Here is a 16237-nt window from a genome sequence, read left to right as displayed (position 1 = left end):
GCTAAATAAGTAGAGTACTTGACTTGACAATGCAGTGAAAGGTTGTGAGGTGATTCCCACCTGAGTATACTCTCTGTGGCAATTTAATAGAAATCATTGTGTTTGTGGTCAGTTTTCCTTCATTTCTGATTAATGATAAGAAGTTGTTAGATACTTGCTGATGCACTTAACTCTGTCTCTTTATTATTAAATCAATTAGATTCAAACTTAAAACAGCTGTTCTGCATCATCATCTGGTCATATGACACTAGGACCATAACTCTGGCAAAATATACCATGAATTATGTCCCTTTTACACTTAGAAATTCTTGTTAAATTTCTAATGCACTTTTGCACTATTTGTGTTATTACTAAATGGATTTGATTCAAATTTAAGCTGTTGTCCAGCATCATCCACTTTAGGGTATTAATCACTCCAGTGGTAGCTCTAGTTGCCTCAGATATGTTGTATTTCACTTTCAAGCATAGAAAAAGTGGAGCATGCTTTTAGAAGTATAGATGCATACATGGCGTTTTTATTTTTATTTTGTTGAAATTACTATGGTTATGAAGAAAGTGCGACAACAGTAAGTGTTATATAGCAACATAAAAAACAAAATGGAAATTTAAAACATCTATGTAATCCAGTTTAGGGTTTAAGACTTGTTAAACTCTAAATTATGGTAGTAGTGACTTGCAAAGAAATATTAACTTTTTTTACATAAATATTTGTATACTTCTAGGGTTGTGGAGATCATGGTTGTGAGTACATGACGGGTGGGCGTGTTGTGGTGCTCGGCAGGACTGGACGTAACTTTGCTGCTGGCATGTCCGGAGGATTGGCTTACGTATATGACACGTAATTCATATTTTTTCTATAAGTATTTACACCTTTGGAAATATTGATTTAATTCAAGGTTTTACAGGTGCTGAAACATTTTCTCATGTGCATTATAACCTAATATGCAATATATTCGCAAAGGATTAACTCGTATGAATCTGCAAATCTCAAAAGTTAACACATACAATGCTGTCCATGAAAATTGAAGTTGAATCCACAGCTACTAAACCCTAGCGCCACCACCAAAAAGTGGTGATAAGGAAAAGAGAAATCAACATTTCCATGGTGCAGTTATCATCTTTTTCAAACTGTAAATGTTAACATTTTGTCTTATATTTTTATTGATAAAACTTATTTCAAAATTTGGAGAATGTAGTGCTGTGTAAGAACACTTTTACTAAAGGATGACTGTAATTTCATTAAAATATTATAAAAATTGTGATGTCAAGAGCTTTTCTCCTGATTCGCACAATTGCACATTTTGATATTTGTCCGTATTCGAGCTGTAATTTGATGCATAGACACACTATAAAAGCATTATCGCGCATGCAGATGGTCTTAATGTGTATGATACTTACACAGGCAAACATTAGCAGTAATGAAATCTCCCTTAAAAGAAATATGCCATTATTTTTAGCTCACCATAGCACAAAGTGCTCAGGGTGAGCTATTGTGATCGCTCATCGTCCGTCCGTCCGTCCACACTTTCCTTTAAACAACATCTCCTCCTAAACCAACAGGCCAATTTTGATGAAACTTCACAGGGATGTTCCTTGGATGGTCTTCTTTAAAACTTTTTCAAAGAATTGAATTCCATGCAGAACTCTGGTTGCCATGGCAACAGAAAGGAAAAACTTTAAAAATCTTCTTCTCAAAAACCAGAAGCCCTAGAGCTTAGATATTTGGTGTGAAGCATTGCCTAGTGGACCTCTATCAAGTTTGTTCAAATCATGACCCCGGGGTCAAAATTGACCCCGCCCTAGGGGTCACTTGATTTTACATAGGAAAATCTTAAAAAATCTTCTTCTCAAAAACCAGAAGCCCTAGAGCTTAGATATTTGACATGTAGCATTGCCTAGAGGACCTCTACTAAAGTTGTTCAAATCATGACCCCAGGGTCAAAATTGACCCTGCCCCAGGGGTCACTTGATTTTACATAGGAAAATCTTCAAACATTTTCTAAAAATAAACCAGAAGGCCTAGATCTTAGATATTTAACATGTAGCATTGCCTAGTAGACTTCTACAAAATTTGTTCAAATCATGACCTCCGGGATCAAATTGACTCCGCCCAGTGGGGTTACTTGATTGTACATAGAAAAATTTTCTAAAAATAAACCAGAAGGCCTAGATCTTAGATATTTGACGTGTAGCATTGCCTAGTAGACTTCTACAAAAAAAATTCAAATCTGGACCCCCAAGGGTCAAATTTACCCAGCCTCAGGAGTTACTTGATTATATATAGGGAAATCTTCATAAATTTGCTAAAAATAAACCAGAAGGCCTAGATCTTAGATATTTGATATGTTACATTGCCTAGTAGACTTCTACAAACTTTGTTCCATTCATGACCCCCAAGGTAAACTTGGCCCCGTCCCAGGGGTTACTTGATTGTACATCAGAAAATCTTCCAAAAAAAATTCTAAAAATCATCAGTTTGACATTTGAAACATGTAGCTCATATTACTATGGTGAGTGATCCAGGGTCATCATGACCCTCTTGTTTAAAAGTGGTGGCACTATCGCATCAGTGATGGCGCTGTACAGTAGTGGTGGCGCTGTGGCTATGGTATGCGTTTTCTTTTCAATCGCGGCTATCAACTTACACGTCTACCTTGTTTATGATCTGAACAAATTGGACAGTTTTATTTCTCATAATAAACAACAAAACTTCAATCAGTAAAAAAAAAAAACACACACAGAAAAGACAACAATTCATAGCTAAGCATTTCTGAAATAAAAGTGTCTGCCACATAATATATCCCGTGGCCATTTTCCACCAAGAAATGTATCGTTATACATATCTAACCTGCTGAACTCCATCTGCATTGAATCATTTTATTACATCTAGAAGCAACATACATTAACATCAGCATGTGGAATTTTCATGAAATGACAGAAACTCAATTTTTACGTTTTCTTTTTCAAATGTTTTCAGAACATCATTATTCTATTAATACTTCTGAAATGGTTTTCTCTTGGAATCAATCGACTTAGCTGCCTAATTAATGACAGAGTCCTCACTTGCACCAAATTAATACAATTAAGTGTCAAATTCCTCCAGTTCGCTAATATTTTAAAATATTTCCATATTCATTGTCGTGATTAAAATTGTCTCATATCTTAAAGTGTTTCTTGATTTGAAAGTGACTGACTTGTCAAAAGTTTTTTTGTTGGAATGTGATATCAGTTTTTTGACCTATTTTTTGATCGGTGAACAATTTAACCCTTCTTCAATGTTATGAGTGACGGTATTTTGGAGGAGTATGTGTTCTTGTTGTAGAACTTGCCTTCAGTGAGATAATTGTGTTCATTTGAATTAATCTCTTCGGAGAAAAAGGCTTGAGAAGATATCATTCTTCTTTTAAGTTTTTAGGAGAGGTCCACTTTTCCCTTTTCGCTTGAGACTTCCCATCGATCTGCAATGGATAAACAGTGTCTGCATGATACCTGAATATATTTAAGTTTTATAATGCGATTAAAAAATTAGTCGTTCATTCATTATTCAGATTATTCTAAAATGACTTTAAGACATTAAATTTAAAAAGGTAAATGACAATCCTTGTAATTATACGTTATAAATTTGTTGTGAATAAAACTACTTATTTGTAGTCAGACGTTCTAACGCTAACCGTCCGCCACAGCGCCACCGCTACTGTATAGCGCCATCACTTATGCCAAAGCGCCACCATGCTGGTGTATTTCTTTTACGGGAGATTTTATCAATACTAATGTATGTCTGTGTGAGTATCATACACATTTAGACCATTTGCATGCGCAGTAATGTTCATATAGTGTGTCTATGCATCGAAATTTAGTAGGAATGCATACAGATGTCAAAATTTACAAACGTCGGAATCAGGAGAAAAGCTCTTGACACCACAATTTACATAATATCCTAGCGAAATTACAGTCAACCTATAGTAAAAAGGTTCTTACGCAGCACTACATTCTTCGACTTTTAACTCGACTATTCAAAGAATAGGTAGAGCTATTGGACTCAATCATGCGTCCGCATCGGCGTCCGCATCCTGATTTGGTTAAGTTTTTGTATGTAAGCTGGTATCTCAGTAACCACTTACGGGAATGGATTGAAACTTCACACACTTATTCACTGTGATAAACTATCTTACATTGCACAGGTTCCATAACTCTATTTTGCTTTTTTACAAAATTATGCCCCTTTTTCGACTTAGAACTTTTGGTTAGGTTTTTGTATGTAAGCTGGTATCTCAGTAACCACTTATGGGAATGGATTGAAACTTCACACACTTATTCACTGTGATAAACTGACTTACATTGCACTGGTAACATAACTCTGTTTTGCTTTTTTACAAAATTATGCCCCTTTTTAGACTTAGAAACTTTTGGTTAAGGTTTTATATGTAAGCTGGTATCTCGGTATCCACTAATGGGAACGGATTGAAACATCACACACTTGTTCACTGTCATAATCTGACATGCATTGCACAGGTTTCATAACTCTACCTTGCATTTTTACAAAATCATGTCCCTTTTTAGCTCACCTGTCACAAAGTGACAAGGTGAGTTTTTGTGATCGCGCGGTGTCCGTCGTCCGTGCGTGCGTGCGTCCGTAAACTTTTGCTTGTGACCGCTCTAGAGGTCACATTTTTCATGGGATCTTTATGAAAGTTGGTCAGAATGTTCATCTTGATGATATCTAGGTCAAGTTCAAAACTGGGTCACGTGCCTTCAAAAACTAGGTCAGTAGGTCTAAAAATAGAAAAACCTTGTGACCTCTCTAGAGGCCATATATTTCACAAGATCTTCATGAAAATTGGTCAGAATGTTCACCTTGATGATATCTAGGTCAAGTTTGAAACTGGGTTACGTGCCATCAAAAACTAGGTCAGTAGGTCTAAAAATAGAAAAACCTTGTGACCTCTCTAGAGGCCATATATTTCACAAGATCTTCATGAAAATTGGTCAGAACGTTCATCTTGCTGATATCTAGGTCAAGTTCGAAACTGGGTCACATGCCTTCAAAAACTAGGTCAGTAGGTCAAATAATAGAAAAACCTTGTGACCTCTCTAAAGGCCACATTTTTCATGGGATCTGTATGAAAGTTGGTCTGAATGTTCATCTTGATGATGTCTAGATCAAGTTTGAAACTGGGTCACGTGCGGTCAAAAACTAGGTCAGTAGATCTAAAAATAGAAAAACCTTGTGACCTCTCTAGAGGCCATATATTTCATGAGATCTTCATGAAAATTGGTCAGAATGTTCATCTTGATGATATCTAGGTCAAGTTCGTAAGTGGGTCACGTGCCTTCAAAAACTAGGTCAGTAGGTCAGTTAATCGAAAAACCTTGAGACCTCTCTAGAGGCCATATTTTTCATGGGATCTGTATGAAAATTGGTCTGAATGTTCATCTTGATGATATCTAGGTCAGTTTCGAAAGTGGGTCACGTGCCATCAAAAACTAGGTCAGTAGGTCATATAATAGAAAAACCTTGTGACCTCTCTAAAGGCTATTTTTTTCATGGGATCTGTATGAAAGTTGGTCTGAATGTTCATCTTGATGATATCTAGGTCAAGTTCGAAACAGGGTCATGTGCCATCAAAACCTAGGTCAGTTGGTCTAAAAATAGAAAACCCTTGTGACCTCTCTAGAGGCCATACTTGTGAATGGATCTCCATAAAAATTGGTCAGAATGTTCACCTTGATGATATCTAGGTCAAGTTTGAAACTGGGTCACGTGCCTTAAAACACTAGGTCAGTAGGTCAAATAATAAAATAACCTTGTGACCTCTCTAGAGGCCATACCTTTCATGGGGTCTGTATGAAAGTTGGTCTGAATGTTCATCTTGATGATATCTAGGTCAAGTTTGAAACTGGGTCAACTGTGGTCAAAAACTAGGTCAGTAGGTCTAAAATTATTAAAATCTTTTGACCTCTCTAGAGGCCATATTTTTCAATGGATCTTCATGAAAATTGATCTGAATGTTCACCTTGATGATATCTAGGTCAGTTTTGAAACTGGGTCACGTGCGGTCAAAAACTAGGCCAGTAGGTATAAAAATAGAAAAACCTTGTGACCTCTCTTGTGGCCATATTTTTCATGAGATTTTCATGAAAATTAGTGAGAATGTTCACCTTGATGATATCTAGATAAAATTCAAAACAGGGTCACGTACCTTCGAAAACTTGGTCAATAAGTCAAATAATAGAAAAACCTTGTGACCTCTCTAGAGACCATATTTTTCAATGGATCTTCTTGAAAATTGGTCAGAATTTTTATCTTGATAATATCTAGGTCAAGTTCAAAACTGGGTCACATGAGCTCAAAAACTAGGTCACTATGTCAAATAATAGAAAAAACGACGTCGTACTCAAAGCTGGGTCATGTGGGAAGAGGTGAGCGATTCAGGACCATCATGGTCCTCATGTTTGACTTAGCAGTTTTTGGATAAGTTTTTGTATGTAAGCTTTTACGAAAGTAAAATGTATGTACGAAAATGTAACGTAAAATAAAGTTTTACTTACCTGTTTACATTTTGAAACCGGTGATAGCTGCACCACGGAAATATCGATAGCTCTTTTCCTTATCACCGCTTTTTGGTGGTGGCGCTAGGGTTTAGTAGCCATGTGAATCTTAACTGGCCATTTCACCTTGAAGTCATGTCCGACTCTAAAATCAAGACATTTGTTAAGGGAATTGTAAAAATATGACTTCGATAATTAACAAGATCTCATTTCAGATTGGTAGTTATCAGATGTAGGGAGACTTTGCTGCCTTTGACTTTGAGTTTCAGAACAATTGTTTGATCCACTTATTAACAGGGTTTTTCTAGAATAGCAGCTTTATTTGCAAGATTTAGATATAAACTATTCAACATTCAAAGGTTTCTGATGTTGGTAGTACAATCTTTTTTAATTTTTATGCCCCCGAAGGGAGGCATATTAGTTTTCAACTGTCCGTCCGTTTGTTAGTTTGTTTGTTCGTTCGTTCGTCACAACGTTAACGTTTTGCATGAAGGCACTTTACTCGTGAACCACTGCACCAAGGACCTTCAAATTTCACATGCTGATAGTACTTATTGAGTACACGACCCCTACTGACTTTGGGGTCAAAGGTCAAGGTCACAGGGGCCAATGCTAACATTTTGCATGAAGGCACTTTACTCGCGAACCACTGCACCCAGGACCTTCAATCTTCACATGCTGATAGTATTTATTGAGTACACAACCCCTACTGACTTTGGGGTCACCAGGTCAAAGGTCAAGGTCACAAGGGCCAACGTTAACTTTTTGCATGAAGGCACTTTACTTGCGAACCACTACACCCAGGACCTTCAAACTTCACATGCTGATAGTACTTATTGAGTACACGACCCCTACTGACTTTGGGGTCAAAGGTCAAGGTCTCGGGGGCCAATGTTAACTTTTTGCATGAAGGCACTTTACTCGGAAACCACTGCACCCAGGACCTTCAAACTTCACATGCTAATAGTACTTACTGAGTACACGACCCCTATTGACTTTGGAGTCAAAGGTCAAGGCGCTGCGGGGGCATTTGTCACCATTAGTGACAGCTCTTGTTACAAAAGCATTAGTGTTGTCAATTTTATGGTAAAAAATATTGTTTGTCCATTGTAAAAATTGAGCAAAATCACCATTTTGGGGAAAAAAATTCGAAATTTCTCAAAAAAGTTGCATTGAAATGGTGCTTTTATACTAAGATATTAAAATTTTATAACGACCCATTCACAAATAAAGTCAGAATTGAAGTGTTTTGTTTAATTTGGTGTCAAAAATACACTGGAAGATCATCAACACAATTGTTTATTGACAATAAGTTTAAAACTAATCAACATGTTTTGAAAATTGAAAAAGTTCCTATTACCAACCTTGGGGTTATTTAGAAAGGTTATGATATCAATGGTATATCTGAAGAAGAATCCAGGAAAAATCTTGTTGCAGAAAAGGTGGCTCAAACAGTAGTATATTGTATAGATCTTAAGTGATACTCTGGCTGATTATGCTGTGATCAAGAAGTTTTTAATGAATTTCATTGAACTGAAAACTTCAGGTTTTTTATTACCTTTTAGTCCTGATGTTATGTTGTGTTTTCAGATCGAACGAATTTGCTGACAAATGTAACCAGGAGACTGTAGCATTGGAGAGCCTAGAGTTGTCCGAGGATATTGGTGTTGTACAGGATATACTGAGAGAGTTTGTTGAGAAAACTGATTCTGTCATAGCACAACATATACTTGATAATTGGCAAGAAGAGAGGAAATACTTTGTCAAGGTAAACATTGTTTGCAGAAATATGTTCATTGATGTAAAACAATATAAGACCTGATTTTACAGATAGTGTTACTTTTCTTTTGTTATTCTTTATTATTCTTGTCATCTCATTTTATTTTGATAGATAAATTCTAGATTAGTTTATCCTGAAGAGAGCAAATGAAGTTTATGAAGTGTTAGGTTACTCATCCTGGAGGTGCTTAAATTTTACCCTCCTACAATCGTGTTCATATGATCTTAGGACATCAGTACACTAGGACCCCGTTATAACGCTGTCATCGGGGTCCAAGGTTCGAGACCCGCGGATCTAGCGGGGTTAAATTTATAACGCGGGCTGATCGTATCAGCGGTAAATGCAATACCCCACCCATCGGTAATGTATTAGACGTTATTTGGACGCTGTTTTATGTTAATAAGAAATAAGAATCGTATAAACAGGAAATTTATTTACCTTAAATGCTACTGAAAAATACATTAAAAGAATTATAACGCTGTGTCATCTTCTCATTTTGTCGTGATTCTAAAAGAAAGTTGAAATTGTTTATCCCGGAAGTAAACATGTATAACGCTGTGTGAGGAGTGCGATGTCATTAGAATTACATACGCAATGCAATTGCACTGGGGGTTTATGTAACTAAAAGAGAAAAAACGCGGACAGTCTTAAAAAAATAATTTTGAATGCATGAAGAAAATCGATAAATAAGATAGAAAATTGTTAAAACGCCGTCGTTAATATACGATATTAAAAAGGGAGAACATTCTCAATATGGCTTTCAGTGCGTCGAATCTTCGCAAATACCGACGAACCGAGAATGATGATTATGAAAAACGGCTGCATTTTATTACAAAATGTGCCTGTTGTTCGATTTTTATTCACTCGAGTGTTAATGTCATCCACTTAATTGGTGCAAACTTAAACGGTTTGATAGTTGACTGACCGATCTTCCACGCTTGTTAATGCAAACAGTTTAATTTTGACACGGTACTGATTGCCTAATTGTCACAGGTCTACATGTATTGAAACTTTAACAAAGGCGATACGCAAACAAGTAAGCTAGCAGACGATAATTGATTTTTGTCACAGTTGTCATGGAAAGGTGTTAATGTACACGTACTTGATGTAGTTTTAACGCTGGTTATGATCAAATTAAATAACATCCGCGATTTTTTTATTTTTGATTTTTTTTTACCCTCTAAAATTTGGGAGCCAAGACGATACAGCGTTATAACGAATACCGCGGTATATCGAGAAGCGTTATAACGGGTTTCGAGTGTACTTACCTTTACCAAAGACAGGTCAAATCAGCTAAGACCTTCTCAATTGGAGCCAAAATGAATTAGTAATATTTAAGCTTAAGTGATTGGTTGCTTAGTTAAAAAAACTTAGATATTGTAAAGTATCCCTTTTTCAAAGGTTCATAATTTCATATAATTTACTTTTACCATAGACATAATTTGTGAAACTGAATGTAATGACCATTCTCAGACTACTACATTGCCATTGGTCAGTTACAGTAGTTCGCTGAGGGAGTTGCTGACTGGTTCCCACCTCAGTTTCAAAACCAAGAACCCTGATTCTATTTTTGGTCCCAACTCCATTTTAAAATTGAAAACCCCTATTACTATTTTTTTGTCCTAAACAGAGAACCCTGATGCTATTTTTGTGTTGTGTAGGTATTCCCACATGAGTATAGGAGAGTGTTGGAGGAACAAGCTAGGGAGGCTGAGGCTGTTAGACCAGAGACACCGGTCGTCACACCAGCAGACACAAAGGCAATTCCAAATGGTCCTGGCTTTGGAGAAGCAACTGGAGCAGCAAATGAAGAAGAGTCTGACAATGAGAAAGAAGACTTTATTGAGGAGATTATAAACCCTATAGGTGATGAAGATCCTAACAGAAAGGAGGTAATGTTTCATCATATATATATATATTATCTCACAAATTGTCTTTTGCAAAATATAAGACATATTTTTTACAGGTAATAGGACATCTATGTATATTGCAACGAAGCTTTTTTTATGCTTTTGGATTTTATGTCATTTGATATCTTTTAACATAAAATGACATTAGCATCAGGAATCCTGCATATTTGGAAAAGTACCCCTGAATGTTTTTAGATAAATATTATATTTCTTCCTATATTTTTTTGAAAGTTTTTAATAAAATAAATCTTCTTTATGTATTAAGAATTTTCTCCAAAAATACCCATATATCAAGCAGCACTGTATTTTTCCACTTAGCAGACTACTGCTACTATTACTTAATAAGCTTTCAGTTTTTGTTAGCTCACCTGTCACAAAGTGACAAGGTGAGCTTTTGTGATCGTGCGGTGTCCGTCGTCCGTCGTCCGTCAGTGCGTGCGTGCGTGCGTGCGTCCGTAAACTTTTGCTTGTGACCACTCTAGAGGTCACATTTTTCATGGGATCTTTATGAAAGTTGGTCAGAATGTTCATCTTGATGATATCTAGGTCAAGTTCGAAACTGGGTCATGTGCGGTCAAAAACTAGGTCAGTAGGTCTAAAAATAGAAAAACCTTGTGACCTCTCTAGAGGCCATATGTTTCACAAGATCTTCATGAAAATTGGTCAGAATGTTCAACTTGATGATATCTAGGTCAAGTTCGAAACTGGGTCACGTGCCTTCAAAAACTAGGTCAATAGATCTAAAAATAGAAAAACCTTGTGACCTCTCTAGAGGCCATATATTTCATAAGATCTTCATGAAAATTGGTCAGAACGTTCATCTTGATGAAAGCTAGGTCAAGTTCGAAACTGGGCCACGTGCCTTCAAAAACTAGGTCAGTAGGTCAAATAATAGAAAAACCTTGTGACCTCTCTAAAGGCCATATTTTTCATGGGATCTGTACGAAAGTTGGTCTGAATGTTTATCTTGATGATATCTAGGTCAAGTTCGAAACTGGGTCACGTGCGATCAAAAACTAGGTCAGTAGGTCTAAAAATAGAAAAACCTTGTGACCTCTCTAGAGGCCATATATTTCACAAGATCTTCATGAAAATTGGTCAGAATGTTCACCTTGATGATATCTAAGTCAAGATTGAAACTGGGTAACGTGCGGTCAAAAACTAGTTCAGTAGGTCTAAAAATAGAAAAACCTTGTGACCTCTCTAGAGGCCATATATTTCATAAGATCTTCATGAAAATTGGTCAGAACGTTCATCTTGATGATATCTAGGTCAGGTTCGAAACTGGGTCACGAGCCTTCAAAAACTAGGTCAGTAGGTCAAATAATAGAAAAACCTTGTGACCTCTCTAAAGGCCATATTTTTCATGGGATCTGTATGAAAGTTGGTCTGAATGTTCATCTTGATGATATCTAGGTCAAGTTCGAAACTGGGTCACGTGCAGTCAAAAACTAGGTCAGTAGGTCTAAAAATAGAAAAACCTTGTGACCTCTCTAGAGGCCATATATTTCATGAGATCTTCATGAAAATTGGTCAGAATGTTCACCTTGATGATATCTAGGTCAAGTTCGAAAGTGGATCACGTGCCTTCAAAAACTAGGTCAGTAGGTCAAATAATAGAAAAACCTTGTGACCTCTCTAAAGGCCTTTTTTGTATGGGATCTGTATGAAAGTTGGTCTGAATGTTCATCTTGATGATATCTAGGTCAAGTTCGAAACAGGGTCATGTGCAGTCAAAAACTAGGTCAGTAGGTCTAAAAATAGAAAAACCTTGTGACCTCTCTAGAGGCCATACTTTTCAATGGATCTTCATGAAAATTGATCTGAATGTTCACCTTGATGATATCTAGGTCAGTTTCGAAACTGGGTCAAGTGCGGTCAAAAACTACGCCAGTAGGTATAAAAATAGAAAAACCTTGTGACCTCTCTAGAAGCCATATTTTTCATGAGATCTTCATGAAAATTAGTGAGAATGTTCACCTTGATGATATCTAGATAAAGTTCAAAACAGGGTCACATACCTTCGAAAACTAGGTCAATAGGTCAAATAATAGAAAAACCTTGTGACCTCTCTAGAGACCATATTTTTCAATGGATCTTCATGAAAATTGGTCAGAATTTTTATCTTGATAATATCTAGGTCAAGTTCAAAACTGGGTCACATGAGCTCAAAAACTAGGTCACTATGTCAAATAATAGAAAAAACGTCTTACTCAAAACTGGGTCATGTGGGAAGAGGTGAGCGATTCAGGACCATCATGGTCCTCTTGTTGATATTGGGCTTATGGAATCGGTCTTTTAATATCACATTCAGTTTACACTAAATCAAATCTAAATTAGTCAATAATTCTACATTTTGCTGTTTGTTCTCCCTTTTGAATTGAAATTGGTTAAGCTATTTCATATTTTCACTTAAATATTTATTGGCACATAATTTTTTATGTATCAAATATTTTTTGGTGAGCGTGCTTGGTTTTAACTTTCAGCTGTAAGTAATCAGACCCTTATTGCTTTACTTTACTTAAAATGGATGCCGATAAATATATGCAAAGCAGTTTCAGGTTTAAATCTTAGTATAGCTGGAGCTTCCATGGCCTGGTGGTTAAGGTCACAGACTGAACCACTTGCCGTCACCTCTGTAGGTTCGATACCCCATATGGGATATAGAATTCCATTGTTTGAGGAAAGCTGGTTTATGGAAGGTCAGTGGTCCTACCCTGGTGCCAGCCTGTGTTTAGATAATGCTGGGAATGGCACCTGAAGTCTTTATCTCCCAGTATCATTAACACTGGAAAGTTACCAGATTACCTAAATTGTGTCAGTATTACTTGAAAATTCCAGTAACAAAGGGGAAAAACAATGTTGCATTCACAACATTGCTTTCAGGTCTTTAGCGCTTTTAGTTTAATATGATGTAGTCTTAAGTTCAAATACACTTTTTATGCCATCTTAGGATGAAAAATAGGAAAATCATGGGTAAAAATGTGCTTCCAATAATAATATTGTGAGAAAAATGCTTCATACTTAATGTATATGATTTGCCTTTCTATTTTGCAACAAACAGAGTCTTTTTGCTGAAGAGGTATACTTTCTAGATAATTGTGTTTTACAGCATTTTTTCATTTTATTATTCTTGCCACTAACACGTATGTTTGTATGTTTATGGGACCGAAAATCAAGGCCTGCATACTGCACTATAGTTCAGTTGAGAAAGATAGTGGATTCTTAGCTTATATTAGAGGAGACTTTGCTAAAGATTATTACACAATTTATATCTTGAAACTGTTTAAATTCCCAAATTTTTAATCTTCATAAAAAATGTTTCATACAGTGATATACTGATTGCTGAAACATCATTAACTTGAGAAGCCGGGCTCATTCAAGTAATTTATTTGATTCACAGTATTTTACCTTGTATATTCTATGGTCTGATTGTTAGAAACCCTGGGACTAAATAGAGCATTTTACTCATTCCCTTGTGATCCTGAGCAATAGGTATTTTACTGTATATTGTAGGTGTCGCCCAAAGCTTTAGAAATTATACACGCAAGTTAATGTTGAGTGGAGCCCTTTTTACATAAGTTAATTATGAAAAGTTGCATATTTCTACTTGTCCAAATTTTGTTTTATGCTTGTGTGTAGTGAGCATTTTGGAAGCAATGCAAATGTGTAAAACCTTAGGCATAGGGATTTAAAAAAAAAACATTGTTAAGTAAACAGATTCATAGTTGTTTGACAGTTTATCAGTCAAAACCATTGTTAATTCTGGAAACCTTTTCTTTTCTTTAACATGTCACTTCAGACTGTACACATTTGTTTGCTGTGTTGCTACAGACTGTAGATGTCTGTCTGTTGTGATTTTTGTATTGCTGTGCCTCCTGAAAACACAAGTTTCATATTTTTGCTTATTGCTTACAGATTTGTGCACATGTAGTGGAATATTAGATATACAAGCAGAACTATGTACGATACAAATAAAATCTAACACATATTTGCTTCATAACATAGTGAACCATTACCACAGTGGAACTCATTATTACATGTATATTCCAAGCTGCTTTAATGCTTACAAACCTTGTAGATGTGAGTGTTTTGAATAGTTTTGATGGTGAACATGGATATATAATATTACTTTAATGTAATACTTACTCAGATATCTGCAGTAATACAACATATTTCTCAGGTGGTCACATAAGATTTTTTTATCAAGAAGTTTCAGTTTTTGAGATTTAGTAAAAAAAAAACAACATTTAGGTGTATTGGATTCATGATAAAAGGTTCATATTATTGTCAAGAATAAAAAAAACTATTCAGTTGTTGTGTTCCTGAAGTTTTATTATCAAGAAAAAGATGTTAATCATTTGTCAATGCATGGCTTGGAATGACCTTAACACAAATTTGAAAACATAAACATACTTCAGAAATAAATAACAAAAATGCACAAATTTGATTTACTTTATGCATGTTTGAATCACTTTTCAGTCAGATTATCTTGATTTACTCATTAGGTCATTCATCACAAAGGGCCTCCCAGGCTGAGGACTTCGAACACTTGCCTCTCACTATTGTGGGTATATAACCATGCTTAGAGTGTAGAATTCTTTCATGTGAGGAAGCTTGGATGCATCCAAGTTGGCGTAGGAAGATTGGTGGTTCTATCCAGATGTCCGTCTGCAAGGAATAAATGCTCCTAGGGGCACCTGGGGTCTTCCTCCACCAACAAAAGCAGGAGAGTTGCCATATGACCTATAACTATGTCTGAGCGATGTTAAATCCAATAAAAACAAAAAGACAAAATTATCTGGGATACTGTTGAAAAGAGTTGCCAAAGTTGCAGAACCTGTTCTTAGATTTTCAGCTGATCTACTAGTGCAGACAGATTTAAATAATTCTTTCATCATAGCTTACAGTTTGATAATGTTCCTGTTGTGTGCTGTTTTTGTTGGTTATTTGCTTTAAATTGTTTTATGTGTGATATTAATATTTTGTTCTACAGGAATGTAATTTCTATCTGTAAAGCAAACTGTTCAGTTTGTTTTTCGACCGCGTGTCCTTGTTCGTGTTGTTTTTTTAGCTCACCTGTCACAAAGTGATAAGGTGAGCTTTTGTGATGGCGCGGTGTCCGTCATCCGTCCGTGCGTGCGTGCGTCCGTAAACTTTTGCTTGTGACCACTCTAGAGGTCACATTTTTCATGGGATATTTAAGAAAGTTGGTCAAAATGTTCATCTTGATGATATCTAGGTCAAGTTCGAAACTGGGTCATGTGCCTTCAAAAACTAGGTCAGTAGGTCTAAAAATAGAAAAACCTTGTGACCTCTCTAGAGGCCATATATTTCACAAGATCTTCATGAAAATTGATCAGAATGTTCAGCTTGATGATATCTAGGTCAAGTTCGAAACTGGGTCACGTGCCGTCAAAAACTAGGTCAGTAGGTCCAAAAATAGAAAAACCTTGTGACCGGCCATATATTTCACAAGATCTTCATGAAAATTGGTCAGAACGTTCACCTTGATGATATCTAGGTCAAGTTCGAAACTGGGTCACGTGCCCTCAAAATCTAGGTCAGTAGGTCAAATAATAGAAAAACCTTGTGACCTCTCTAAAGGCCATATTTTTCATGGGATCTGTATGAAAGTTGGTCTGAATGTTGAACTGGATGATATCTAGGTCAAGTTCGAAACTGGGTCACATGCGGTCAAAAACTAGGTCAGTAGGTCTAAAAATAGAAAAACCTTGTGACCTCTCTAGAGGCCATATATTTCAAAAGATCTTCATGAAAATTGGTCAGAACGTTCACCTTGATTATATCTAGGTCAAGTTCGAAACTGGGTCACATGCCATCAAAATCCAGGTCAGTAGGTCAAATAATAGAAAAACCTTGTGACCTCTCTAGAGGCCATATTTTTCATGGGATCTGTATGAAAGTTTGTCTGAATGTTTATCTTGATGATATCTAGGTCAAGTTCGAAAGTGGGTCATGTGCCTTCAAAAACTAG

At 36.2% G+C, this 16237-nt stretch overlaps 1 protein-coding gene across 4 annotated transcripts in view; it reads left to right on the top strand.

Annotated features, from left to right (window-relative positions):
* LOC123552518 (uncharacterized) overlaps nucleotides 1–16237 on the top strand; it is a 94631-nt gene that overhangs the window by 60218 nt on the left and 18176 nt on the right. For 3 of the 4 annotated variants that reach the window (XM_045342234.2, XM_053542039.1, XM_053542041.1), the window contains 4 exons: nucleotides 723–838; nucleotides 8140–8317; nucleotides 9991–10221; nucleotides 13304–13321. In XM_045342234.2, the coding sequence (XP_045198169.2) occupies nucleotides 723–838; nucleotides 8140–8317; nucleotides 9991–10221; nucleotides 13304–13321 (543 nt within the window). The remainder of the gene's footprint in view (nucleotides 1–722; nucleotides 839–8139; nucleotides 8318–9990; nucleotides 10222–13303; nucleotides 13322–16237) is intronic. The other variant, XM_053542040.1, reaches the window with a different exon arrangement.

The sequence above is a fragment of the Mercenaria mercenaria genome, chromosome 4 (genome assembly GCF_021730395.1).
Source record: "Mercenaria mercenaria strain notata chromosome 4, MADL_Memer_1, whole genome shotgun sequence".
Lineage (NCBI taxonomy): Eukaryota > Metazoa > Mollusca > Bivalvia > Venerida > Veneridae > Mercenaria > Mercenaria mercenaria.
This window is presented reverse-complemented; position numbering and strand designations above follow the sequence as displayed.